Source organism: Orycteropus afer, unplaced genomic scaffold (genome assembly GCF_000298275.1).
Source record: "Orycteropus afer afer isolate SDZICR_OR568_19922 unplaced genomic scaffold, OryAfe1.0 scaffold00371, whole genome shotgun sequence".
In the NCBI taxonomy this organism is placed as follows: domain Eukaryota; kingdom Metazoa; phylum Chordata; class Mammalia; order Tubulidentata; family Orycteropodidae; genus Orycteropus; species Orycteropus afer.
Window position 1 is genome coordinate 878,342 of NW_006921958.1, and position 13,846 is coordinate 892,187.

The following is a 13,846-nucleotide window of genomic DNA, read 5'->3' on the forward strand; positions in this document are numbered from 1 at the left end:
ATTGTGCTGCGATGAACATGGGTGTGCATATATCTGTTCTTGTCATGGCTCTCACTTCTTTAGGGTATATACCTAGTAATAGAATGGCTGGGTCAAATGGTATTTCTAATTCCAACTTTTGAAGGAATTGCCATACTGCTTTCCATAGTGGTTGTACCATTTTACAGTCCCACCAGCAGTGTATGAGAGTCCCAATCTCTCTGCATCCTCACCAGCGTTTGTTATTTTCTGTCTTGCTGAACTTTTCAGCACAGATCTTGAAGTATTTTTTTGACGATAAACGCACACCATTTCTCTTTGTCACTGCCAGCATAATACACACTATGACTGATTCAAAACGGCCAATACCATCCATTTCAGCTCACTAATGCCTAGGATGGATATTGATCTTTCTACGTTCCATTTAATTTCTGACAACTTGCATTTTCCTGGATTCATATTCCACATATTTCATATTCTAATTATTAATGGGTCTTTGTAGCTGTTTCTTCTCATTTTGAGTAATGGCACATCAGTAAATGAAGGGCCAGACAGCTGAACTCTGTTCACTTCATTAAGCTTAACTCTATTTCAGTTGTATTTTGAGTGCCTTCCAACCTGACAGGATATCAGACAATGTTTCCCTGCTATCTGTAATATTTTCAGTGGCCAATTTTTTTCCCACAAGAAGTGGGTCTGGCCATATTCTTCTTCCTAGTCTGTCTCAGGACAGAAGCTCTGCTGCTATTTAAAATTCCAGTGGCATAGCTTTCAGCATCCCAGCAACACACAAGCCACCACAATATGACAAACTGACAGACAAGGGGTGGGAACATGGCATAGTCTCCTTTACATAAACAGCCTGCCCATGACTGTGCTCTGGGAAACAAAGACTCTTTCTTATCTACCATGCTGAAGAGCCAGTAACACCTCAGTGGATGAAGGGGTTTGCCTTCTGTTCCTCAACATATTAACATCAAACAGCAAGCAGGAGGATCTCATTCAGCAGAGGGGAAAATGAGGAAGACGGAAACGTGGGCCAGAGCTCACGTCCCCACCAGAGCTCTTCCAACGACAACAGAGCTTAAGCTGAACTCTCATACACAGACGCCCTCATGTCCTGTGAGATCAGGCAGGTGTTTTAAGAGGCCTAGAAAATGATTCACTTAAGATTAGACTGCAGCTGTACCAGCAGCCAAGATAAGAAGTATACTGTCTTACTTTGTGGTCCTAGACTGTGCTGCCTTCTGAAACCTGAAGACAGAGACAGACCCCATTCTTCTCAACTGTAAAATGATAGTTAGCCTCCAATGTTTAACCTTCCCAAAGAACCATCAAGATCAACATTTAGTCAAAAGCAGCAAAACCCAACAGTAAAGCATCAATCCACAATTTGCTTTGAATCCCAGAGAGAAGGAAACAGAGAGGACACAGACTTATGAAAGGGCAATACTAGGCTATGAGGTTTAGTTTTCAGTTTAAACGTATTACGTGAACAGATAAAAAATAACTGGCCATTCCTATACAGAGTTGCTATGAGTTGGAACTGACTGAAAGGCAATTGGTTTGGTTTTTGGCATTGAGAGCAGAGGGGTAGTGAATGGGAGGGGGGCCTGGGAGGACCTTCTGAAGCAGTCCTGCATTTCCAGAGGGGAGCAGTGATAGGGGATGAATGGAACTCATATGCAAGTATGTATGTATGTATGTATGTAAAAGGGCTCTGCTGGCACAGTGGGGAAAATATTCAGGCTGCTAACCAGAAGGTCAGTGGTTCAAATCTACCAGTGTGTGGAAGGAAGATGAGGCAATCTACTTCCATAAAGATTTATAGTCTTGGAAACCCAATGGAGGTCATTATGGGTCAAAACCGACTTGATGGCAGTGGGTTTTGTTCTTATGGAGTATGTATTGTTGTTGTTAGGGTTCGCAGAATGTTCTCTGACTCACAGCGACCCGATGTACAACAGAGTGAAACACTGCCTGGGTCCCGTGCCAGCCTCATGACCCTTGCTATACCTGAGCCCATCGTTGCAGCCACTGTGTCAATCCATCTCATTGAGGGCCTTCCCCTTTTTCACTGACCCTCTACTTTACCAAGCGTGATATCCTTTTTCCAGCAAATGGTCTCTTCTGACAACACGACCAAAGTAGGTGAGACAAAGTCTGGTCATTCTCGCTTCCAAGGAGCATTCCAGCTGCACGTCTTCCAGGATAGATTTGTTTGTTCTTTTAGTCCATGGTATTTTCAGTATTCTTCGTCAACACTACAACTCAAAAGCATCCACTCTTCTCCAGTCTTCTTTATTCATTGTCTAGCTCTCACATGCACAGGAGGTGACTGAAAATACCATGGCTTGGATTAGGTGCACCTTAGTCTTCAAGGAGACATCTTTGCTCTTCACCACTTGAAAGAGGTTTTTTGCAGCAGATATGCCCAATGCAATACTGCTGCATCTGTTGGTGTTGACTGTAGAATCAAGTAATATGAAGTCTTTGACAATTTCAAACTTTTCTCCATTTACCATGACGCTGCTTATTGGTCCAGTTGTTAGGATTTTCGTTTTCTTTATATGGAGGTGTAATCCATACTGCAGACTGTAGTCTTTAATCTTCATCAGTAAGTGCTTCAAGTCATCCTCACTTTCAGCAAGCAAAGTTGTATATCGTCTGCATATCGCAGATTGTTAATGAGACCTCCTACATCTCTGATGCCATGTTCTTCTTTGTATCATCCAGCTTCTCAGATTATTTGCTCAGCATACAGATTGAATAAGTATGGTGAAAGGACACAACCCTATGCACTCCCATCCTGATTTTAAACCATTCAGAATCTCCCTGCTCTGTTCGAAGGATGGCCTCCTGATCTATGTACAGGTTGCTCATGAGTACAATGAAATGTTCTAGAATTCCCATTCTTCTCAATTTATCTACAGTTTGTTATGATCCACACAATCAAATGTTTTTGCATAGTCCATAACACACAAGTAAACATCTCTCTGGTATTCTTTGCTTTCAGCTAAGATCCATCTGATATCAGCAATGATATCCCTTGTTCCACATCCTGTTCTGAATCCAGCTTGCATTTCCGGAAGTTCTCTGTCAATATACTGCAGCAACCATTTTTGAATTGTCTTCAGTAAGATTTTACTTATGTGTGGTATTAATCAATAATTTCCACACTCTGTGGGATCACTTTTCTTTGGAATGAGTACAAATATGGACCTCTTCCAGTCAGTTGGCCTGGTAGCTGTCTTTCAAATCTCTTGGCATAGGCAAGTGAGTGCCTCCAGCAGGGCATCTGTTTGTTGAAACATCTTAATGTGTATTCCGTCAACACCTGCAGCCTTGTTCTTCACCAATTCCTTCAGTGCAGCTTTGATTTCTTCTTTCAATACCATTGATTCTTGATCATATGCCACCTCCTGAAATGGATAAACATTGACCAGTTCTTTTTGGTACAGTGACTCTGTGTATTCCTTCCATCTTCTTTTGATGTTTCTTGCATCATTTAATATTTTGCCCATAGAATCTTTCAATAGTCAAACTCAAGGCTTGAATTTTTTCCACAGTTCTTCTGGTTTGAGAAATGCTGAGTGTGTTCTTCCCTTTTGGTTTTCTAACTCCAGATCTTTGCACATTTCATTGTAATAACTGACTGTGTCTTCTTGAGCTGCTCTTTGAAATCTTCTGTTCAACTCTTTTGTCATTTTTTTCCAGTTGCTTTAGCTATTCTCCATTCAAGGGTAAGTTTCAGAATCTCTTCTGACATCCATTTTGGTCTTGTCTTCCTTTCCTGTCTTTTTAATGACCTTCTGCTTTCTTCATGTATGATGTTCTTGATGTCATCACACAATTCCTTTTGTTTTTGGGCACTGGTGTTCAATGCATCAAATCTATTCTTTAGAGGGTCTCTAAATTCAGGAGGGATATATTCAAGCTCATATTTTGGCTCTCATGGATTTGTTTCAATTGTCTTCAGCTTCAACTTGAACTTGCATATGAGCAGTTGATGGTCTATTCCACAATCAGCTCCTGGTCTTGTTTTGGCTGAAGATACTGAGCTTCTCCATCATCTCTTGCCACAAATGTAATCATTCTCATTCCTATGCACTCTATCTGGCAAAGACCAAGTGTATAGCTGCCATTTGTGTTGCTGAAAAAAGGTATTTACAATGAGTAACTCGTGGGTCTTGCAAAATTCTATCATGCCATCTCCAGTGTCATTTCTATCACCAAGGCCATATCTTCCAACTATGGTGATTTTTCCTTGCTTCCAACTTTTACATTCCAGTTATCAGTGATAATTAACACATCCTGACTGGTCAATTTCAGACTGCAGAAGTTGGTGAAAATCTTCAACTTCCTCATCTTTGGCTTTGGTGGTTGGTGTGTAAATTTGAATAGTAGTAGTATTAACTGGTCTTCTTTGTAGGCATATGGATATGATCCTGTCACTGATTGCATTGTACTTCAGGATAGATCCTGAAACATTCTTTGTAAGGATGAATGCCACGCCATTCCTCTTCCAATTTTTCATTCCTGGCATAGTAGATCATAGCGCTGTCTGATTCAAAATGGCTACAACCAGTCCATTTCAGCTCACTAATGCCTAGGACATAGATCTTTATGTGTTCGTTTCTGACAACTTTCCTTTTTCCTAGATTCATACTTCATATATTCCATGTTCTGATTATTAATGGATGCTTACAGCTGTTTCTTCTCATTTTGAGTCGTGCCACATCAGCAAATGGAGGTCCCGAAAGTTTTATTCTTTCTATATCATTAAGGTCAGATCTACTCTGAGGAGGCAGCTCATCTTCCAGCACTCTATCAGACAATGCTTCACTGCTAGTCATAAGGCTTTCACTGGCCAATTCTTTGAGAAGTGGATGGCCTCCTCCTTCTTCTGAGTCTGCCTTATTCTGGAAGCTCTGCTGAAATCCATCTACCAGGGGTGACCCTGCTGGCATTTGAAACACCGGTGGCATAGCCTCCAGCCTCACAGCAACATGCAAGCCACCACAGTATGACAAACTGACCAATAAGTTCATCTCCCTTAGCTGTTCCAAACTGCTCCGCTCACTTCTTGGTCTCCCTTAGCTGTTCCAAACCCTGCCAGCTCACTACCTGGTTTCCCTTAGCTGTTCCAAACTGTCGCTGGCTAGCTTCCTGGTATCTCTTAGCTGTATTACTTTGCTAAAAGCAACACGTACATCACTATTTCTGGAATTTTTAACATCAATTCAAAGATGAAGTAAAGAATAATTAAAAAACAAAACATCAAAAATAAAAACGGCTCATACCTAAAGATGCAAAAAAAAAAAAAAAAAAAGCTACCAATTTAAAACAAAACTAGGAAGGTTTGAATGACTAGAAAATATTTTATCAACTTAAGTATGCTGTATGTAATTTTGGTCATAAAATCACATGAGCTATGAAGTCCTGAGATAAAGTTTTAAAGAATAAGTCCCAAGCCCCTTAGTTCATCATGAAATGAAAAATAATTGTTAACTTTTCTATAACTTTTTTAGTAGTCTATAATTAATAAAACTGAACAAAAGGTTAACTGAATATAAAAATTAATAAGCACATTTGCTATGCATGTATATATATGTAAGGAGTTCTGGTTGCATAGTGTTTAAAGTATTCAGTTGTTAACCAAAAGGCTGGCAGCCACTCCAAGGGAGAAAGATGAGGCAGTCTGCTTCCATAAAGACTTACAGTCTTGGAATCCCTATGGGGCAGAGCCAACTGTCTTAGAGGGTTTCTATGAATCAGAATTGAGTTGACAGCAGTAGGTTTGGTTTTGGTGTGTGTGTGTATATATATGTATGTATGTTGTTGTTGTTATGTGCTGTCCAGTCGCACCCGCCTCATAGAGACCCCTCCTTGGGTTTCCGAGGCAGTATCACTACGGAAGTAGATTGCCCCGTCTTCCTTCCGAGGAGTGGCTGGTGGGTCTGAACCACCAGCCTTCTGGTTAGCAGTCAGCTGCCTTAGGCACTACGCTACCAGAGCTCCTATATATATGTATATGTATGTATATATATATATACACACATACTTATATTTATACACATACACACATACCAGTTTAAAGGTTAATTTTAAAAACAGAAACAATGGGCCAGTACCCGACAAAGCTCTAAACCAAATTCACTACTGTTGAGTCGAATCTGACTCATAATGACCCCTCCTTGAGTTTCCGAGGTGGTATCTCTATGGAAGTAGATTGCCTACTCTTCCTTCTAAGGAGTGGCTGGTGGGTTTGAACCACCAGCCTTCTGGTTAGCAGTCAAATGCCTTAGGCAATACACCATCTTCTGTTAATTACTTAGAAACAAAACAGGTTTTTGAAACTGTGGAAAAAGAACATACATGTATGTATGTAAATACAAACACCTGCAGAGGGCTAATTGATCATTTCATCCAGGACTAGGCTGACAGCAACCTACCTGTCGTTTGATTGAAACCAACTCCATATCGAGTTGTCTCAGCACCGTGGTTGCAGCAGTGGCATTGGCAGAAACAGCCTCCACATCTTCTTGAGAAAGAAACATGCCTTTGGGCGGTTTCCTTTTTGCTCTATTTTTAGCTTGTGTACTATGTTTTTCCTTTTTGACCTGAGGAACTATTTCAGTTGGGGGTACCTGTACGATACACATACTGGTTAATGAGACTCTAAAAGAGATAACTCATGTCAAATGAACAGTCATAAGCATATTTCCTTAACATGATTCCTAACAATTTAAGACAAACACCATACCATTATTATCACCTATAAATTATACCAAGCAGTTAACAGGCAAAACATCGGCTACTGAACTCTGACTAAACACTTCAAAGTGAATTCTATTTCCTTCTTGCATAAATACACACTTACTCTATCACTTTAAGCTTCTTACAGTAAGAATTCTTTCAGGGCACAGTATAAGCATTCTTGGCTTTCCACAGTCATACAGGAAGGAAAAACCAAACCAGTATTTCCCTCTGGAAAGGCCTGTGGCCCTGTAACCCTGTAAGGCTTTCATTGTTTTTAAAATAGGGATCTATTTTATCCTAACCGCCCCTAGCAGTATAGATGGACATATGGATGGCAACTAACAACAACAAACATGGCTACAGAAGGAAAAACAGGTTTTGGGCACATGTAAAAAGATCCATAGTAATTCTTTAAGTCTTCCTTCCCATTAAGAAATAGAAACTATGACTTTTCATACACCTTTTTAATGGACACCACTCAACTGTTAGAGCAACTTCCACAACTTGCTTCAAAAAAGTACACGAAGTCAATTTAAAACAGGTAACTGCTGCTAATTTTCTTTTTAAAAAGTGTTTTGTGTTTTCGCTAAAAGCAAATTTTCAGAAATAAAATCCTGGCAAGGAAAGACTGGTAATCACTTCAAGAACAAGACATTTCTTCATAATCACCTTGTTAGCTTACCAGCACTTGCTGATTGATATAGCTAAAATTACACTCAGGCTCTTTGTCTCACATTTTAAAATAATGAGATAAAAACACAGTAGTAACTGATCTCTTAAACCAGTGGTAATAAACAAAGTACAAAAATATTAGTAGGTAATAAATGAGTTCTGTATAGTGCTATGTGGTTTGAACTATGTCTGTTTTAATAACCAAGTCTTTCCTCCTTCATCTAAAATCAATGTCCTAACATTTACAAGGAGGAAATTCAGGATGAGAGAGAGAGACAGAGAGACAGACAGAGGGAGGGAGGAAGAGATGGATGGATGGATGGATGGTTGTATTGAAGAACCTAATAAATGACAGTGCATCAAAAAAGCTTACTGAAAACGGCAAGTACGATTTGATTTCACTCTACCCGTGCTAACCTTTACACGATCTTATTATCTGGGCACCCCAAAGAACACATCAAGATCTATCCTGAAGTACACTGAGGTCAGTAAGGAAGACCAGTTAATACCACTATTAATATGCAATCAAGATGCACTGTTAATTACTGGTGATTGGAGACAAAGAAAGTTCAATAGATGGAAAATATAGCCTCAGTGATAAAAACGATGCCAGAGAATGCATGACAGAATTCTGTAAGACCAACAACTTAGCCACTGGAAGTATCTTTTTTTCAACAATACAATAAAGAACTATACATATGATATCATCAGATAGATTACACAGGAAAGGGGAACTGAGAAAGCCAAAGCCAGGGGCTCATATACATGTTCAAGTTGAAGCTGAAGAAAAAACAAGTGCAAGAGAGCCAAAGTACGACCCTGAATGCATCCTGCCTAAAATTAGAGACGATTTTAAGCACAGATTTGACACAATGAACACTAATGATTGATGACCAGAAGAGTTGTAGGAAGACACCAAGATATTAAACATGAAGAAAGTGAAAGATCATTAAAGAGAGGAAAGGACTAAAATATCAAAAAAGGTATCAAAAAAGACTCTGAAATTTGCTCTTAAGTACAGAGTAGCTAAAGCAAATGGAAGAAATAATGAAAGAAAAGAGCTGAATAGATTTCAAAAAGCAGCTCAAAAGACAAGGTAAAAGAGTATGAACAGTATGATGAAATGTGCAAAACCTCGTAGTTAGAATACCAAAAGGGAAAAATACTAATGGTATTTCTCAAGCTAAAAGAACCAGAGAAAATTCCAGTTTCCAGCTGCATTATGGAAGGATTCTGTTGGCAAAAAATTAAATGGTGATCAAAAGAAGATGGAAGGAATACACAGAGACACTGTACCAAAACAGATTGGTCAATGTTTACCCATCTCAGGAGGCAGCATATGACCAAGAACCACTGGTACTGAAGGATGTTCAAGCTGTAATAATGCATGGGTGAAAAACAAGGCTCCAGGAACTGATGGACTATCACCTGAGATGATTCAAGAAATGGATGCATACTGACAGCGCTCACTTGCCTATATCAAGAAATCTGGAAGACAGCTACCTGGCCAACTGACTGGAAGAGAGCCGTATCTGTTTCCATTCCAATGAAAGGTGATGAAATGGAATGCAGAAATTATCAAATACCAAATGCATGCAAAATTTTGTTGAAGATGAATTAAAAAACAAGTGCAGCCATAAAGTGCATCAGTGGAAAACTCCTAGAAGTTCACACAGACTCAGAAGAGGATGTGGAATGAGGGCTATCACTCTTTGTACCAGGTGATACAAATCTGAGTCAAAACCAGAGGATACTGGAAAGATACTCACTTGTATCTTATCAACTATGTGAAGGCATCCGACTGTGTGGCTCATAGAATTACAGACAGAATTATAAATGCTTCATTATATTCACATGGAATCTCTTCATGGATCAAGAGGCAGTCATGCTAACAAAACAAGGGAACATTGTGGGATTCAAAACTGCAAAAGGTACGTAACTTTTACCTTATTTACTCAATCTATATGCTGAACAAATAATCTGAGAAGCTGGACTGCAGGAACACTCATTAACAACCTGCAATATGCAGGAAATGAAGATGACTTGAAGCACTTACTGATGAAGGTCAAAGACTACATACAGCCTTTGGTATGGATTATACCTGAATGTGAAGAAAATGAAAATCCTCACAACTGGACCAATAAACATGGTAAACAGAGAAAAACCTGAAGTTGTCAAGGATTTCATTTTACTTGGATCAACAATCAACATCCATGGAAGCAGCCACCAAGAAATCAGACGACATACTGGGAAAATCTGCTGCAAAAGTGTTAAAAAGCAAAGATGTCACTTTGATGACTAAGGTACACCTAGCCCAAATCATGGTCTCTCTTCAAATGCCTCATATGCATGCAAAACATGGACAATCAAAAAAGTAGAAAAACTGATGCATTCAAACTGTGGTGTTGGCAAAGAATACCGAATATACCATGGACTGCCAGAAGAATGAGCAAACCAGCCTTAGAAGAAACAGAATCAAAATGCTTCGGAGAAGCAAGGAAGACGAGACTGTGGCTTGCTAACTTTGGACACATCATCAGGAAAGACCAAAAAAAAAAAGAACAACATGTTTGATCAAGTCAGGGGTCAGCAAAAACAAGGGCAGCCAATTTTAAGACAGACTGATAATAGCCGCAATGGGCTCACACTGATGACCCAAAAACAAGAATCGGAAAGATGGCACAGGACCGGGTCCTCTAAGTCCTGGGTCCTCACGCTGACTCAACAGTAACTAACAACAACATAAACCCCTGGCAAGAGCGTCACTCAAAAAGTGTTGCAGTCTCCATTTTGGTGAGACATACCAAAAGAGCTTTTACATGTGTGTGTGTATGTGTGTACATATATAGAACACTTTGACCCAACTGCTCAACTTCCAAAAGTTAATTCTAAAGGAAAAGATTAAGTGTACAGATATTTAGTTATGGGCTCATCATTTCAGCATTGTTTACACCAGCAAAAAGCAGGGGGAAAAAACACAGGAATCCATATAACTGCCCTCCAAAAACAAAGCAACTCACAGCAACCTCTCCTTGGGTTTCCAAGGCGGAATCTCTACAGAAGTAGACTGCCCAATCTTCCTTCCTAGGAGTGGCTGGTGGGTTTGAACAGCCAGCCTTCTGGTTAGCAGTCAAATGCCTTAGGTACTATGCCACCAGAACTCCCAGAAATTCATATAAGATTAATTAATTTAATAATAGTAAATGTGTTTGATGGAATCATATGTAGCTATGTATAAAAATATGTTCAAAGTAGAATAAACTTAAAAGGTTACAAAATAAGATATAGTAAGATCCCATTTCTATGGAGTCAGAATGATATATGTATGTATGTATGTTTTAGAGAGCAAACAGTGTGGAAAGATGCCAACATAACAGTCATTTCAGGTGACAATATTACTAGTAATTTAAAAATTTTTCTTTTTGTTTAGGTGGATTTCTTACTTTGCGTATAAAAAGTATGTATTACTGATGTAATTTTAAAGTTTAAATATGTTGAGTTTTTTTTTTTTTTTTTTTTAAAGGTCTAGAATGGCTGTTATTCTACTTTGGGGAACAGAGAACCCTGTGAGAATTTTACTGAAACCATAGGCTGTGTTCAGAAAAATACTTATGTGAACATGTAAAAGTCATATACAACTGGACAAATCATTGAATCCTTTGAATCTGGTGATTAAACATTTCTACGTAGCCTGAGTAACAGAGGAAGGAGAGATAGGGAGAGGAGGAAGAAATGGAATGTATGGATAATTGTTTCCATGAATAACTGCCTCCTTTGCCACAAGACGAGAAGTGGATGGTATCTGGCTACCATTACTGAGCACTTTGATCAAAGATTCCATAGGAGAATTCTGATCTAACGGGGAAAAGATGCGGAACAGAATTTAAAATTTTCATAGAATCCAAACTTTCTGGGGCCATGGAAACTAGATCAATCTTTAAATCTTAAACCAAAAGTATCTCCTAAAGTCTCCTTAAAAGTAAACAACAGTTTAGAGCTTTAACTAGTAAAAAAGTCTGCCTTGAGCATTATGCTGTTTTAAGAGCTATCTACATGGGATTAAGCTGACAACAGCAACTTGAAAGATTAGATCAGAAAACTTAGGTGGCAGTGACTGTATGTTCATTGGGGAGGAACAACCCAGTAAAGGAGGGTGAGAATATTTGTACAACTTCAAGACTATAGTCAGTGTCACTGAATCGTATACATAGAAACTGTTGAATTATTTTATGTTTTGCTGTGTATATTCTCAACAAAAAAATGAATAAAATAAAAAATAAAAAATCTCTGTTTGATGATTATTTTTTAAGATATGACAGATTACCAATTCATTGCATGTGAGGTGATGGTCCTGGATGTCCTCCTATAACCTTGACTGGTGTTTCTGAGTAATGAGAAGCCTGTACAAAACCTGCCAACCCCTGTACCCAGAGCGGACAGACCCCAGTGGGTCCAGAAAGGAGTCAAGCTGGTCCTCCTTGGGGATACCTGGAGCCTGGTGTCACTGGCACTACTTTGTAACCTACTGAGCCAATAGCTTAGCAAAGAAACAGGGAGCACTGCCACCTACCCATGTAAAATCTTCACTCACTGTCACTACTACTGATTCCCTTTAAGGCTTAGGTTACTAAGCTCTCCTGGCAAACTAAATCTTAAGTTCTAAAAAGCAAAATCTGTTCAGCTGCCGTTGAGTTGTGTCAGAGTAGAACTTTTCGTCATAGGTTTTCAATGGTTGATACTTTGGGAGTAGATTGTCAGGGTCTTCCGAGCTACCCCTGGGTGGACTTGAACTCCAATCTACACAGTGTGAACCGTGGGCACCACCCAAGGACTGCAAAGCCAAATTGGTATTGTTGAAACAGTCCTATCACAGTATCTTGTACACAGCACTTACAAGTAGACCAAATAAGAGCAAGGTTTTACTTATGGAACTGTTAATAACATGTATTCATCTAAATACAGAAAAAAATACCTCCTTTTTGCTCTCCTTGTTTTGATCAACCTCAATGTCAATGGGGTTATTTCCATTTGCTTCTTCCAGCTCATCCTCACTGGAAGACAAGAACAAGTTACTGAAAGATTATTTTGTACTAATTCTATTTAACATTAACAGCAGATGCAAGATAAAATCTGTACAGGTCTCCCCTGCTTTTAGAAAGTTCGCTTTATGCCGCTTGGGTTTTACAAAAGACCTACAATAGAACTTGTTTTCACCAGCTGAAAGAAATCCGAAGAGGACTTTCACTTTTTAAAAAAAGGTGAAGAGCAAAAGTAGCATTCAGTTTTTGTCTTGTAGCGAGTCATTAAAGAGGTAGCACACACCCTGAGCGGCAAGAGTGGCAGTGCCAGTCTCCTTCCCCGGGAAGTTTACTCAGCATCTCAGTGTGTAAGTTTCATGTGTTATTTGGTATGATGTGGTGGGTTATTTTTTCGGATGTGGGTGCTCCAAAGGTTTTCCCATATAAATTCACGTTAACTGCTTCTTTGCTTTATGACATTTTGGCTTACGAAAGGTCTCACAGGAACATTCTACTTTCAGATAGCAGGGGAAACCTGTATGCTTTCAGACTGCTGAAATAAAAGCATTTTTACAATTCAAATTAAATAATACTAACTCCACAGTTCTTTTAGTCCAAATGATGGAAAAATATTAACATAGGCCTTTAACTACCCCAATCAGATCTCAAATACCACTGTCTTATGTTTCTCATGTGTTTTCCATACCAAAGGAAAGAACTCTCAACTGAAAACTCTCAAACATAAAAGACATTTACTTTATTTACTCATAATTATCTACTGGAAAACTAGGACAGATCATTAAATGTAACAGGAGAAATTACTTAACATCCCAATGCACTGGAAACAAACTTGACAAAAGTAAAAATCTGTTTTTCAAGTTCCATTTGTCTTTTTAGGACCACACATACGTATCTTCAAATGAGAACTATTTTTGGTGGCCTGTAAATACTTTTAAAAAAACTTTTATTGTGATTTGGGTGAAAGTTTACACAGCAAATTCATTTTCCGCACAGCAGTTCATACATACTGTGTTTCATGACATTGACTGCAATTCCCCACAATATAACAGCTCTCTTCCTACTTCTTCCCTGGAGTTAACCCCTCCCTGTGTCCCTCTTTCCTATACATTACTGCCCCCTGAGCTATTTCCCTGTGCAAATACTGCCCTCTTCTGTTCTCTCATGATTGATCATTCTAAGGACTGTATCTACCTGATGTAAATGTTCACTCTATATGCCTGTCTATTGCTTGGCTGGAAGCCATGGGAGTGAGTTCAGTTCCAGACCTGAAGGGTAATGAGGATCCATAGTCTTGGGGAGGTCTCACCAGGCTCTGTTGTTGTTGTTGTTAAGTGCCGTCGAGTCGTTTCCGACTCATAGCGACCCCATGCACAGCAGAACGAAACACTGCCCGA

General features: G+C 39.2%; 1 protein-coding gene across 1 annotated transcript in view; it reads right to left on the reverse strand.

Annotated features, from left to right (window-relative positions):
- RCOR1 (REST corepressor 1) overlaps window positions 1–13,846 on the reverse strand; it is a 270,759-nt gene that overhangs the window by 14,651 nt on the left and 242,262 nt on the right. Inside the window, exons 7-8 of the mRNA XM_007953114.1 lie at window positions 12,386–12,464; window positions 6,435–6,629 (exon numbers count right to left, since the gene is read on the reverse strand). Coding sequence (XP_007951305.1) covers window positions 6,435–6,629; window positions 12,386–12,464 — 274 coding nt within the window. The remainder of the gene's footprint in view (window positions 1–6,434; window positions 6,630–12,385; window positions 12,465–13,846) is intronic.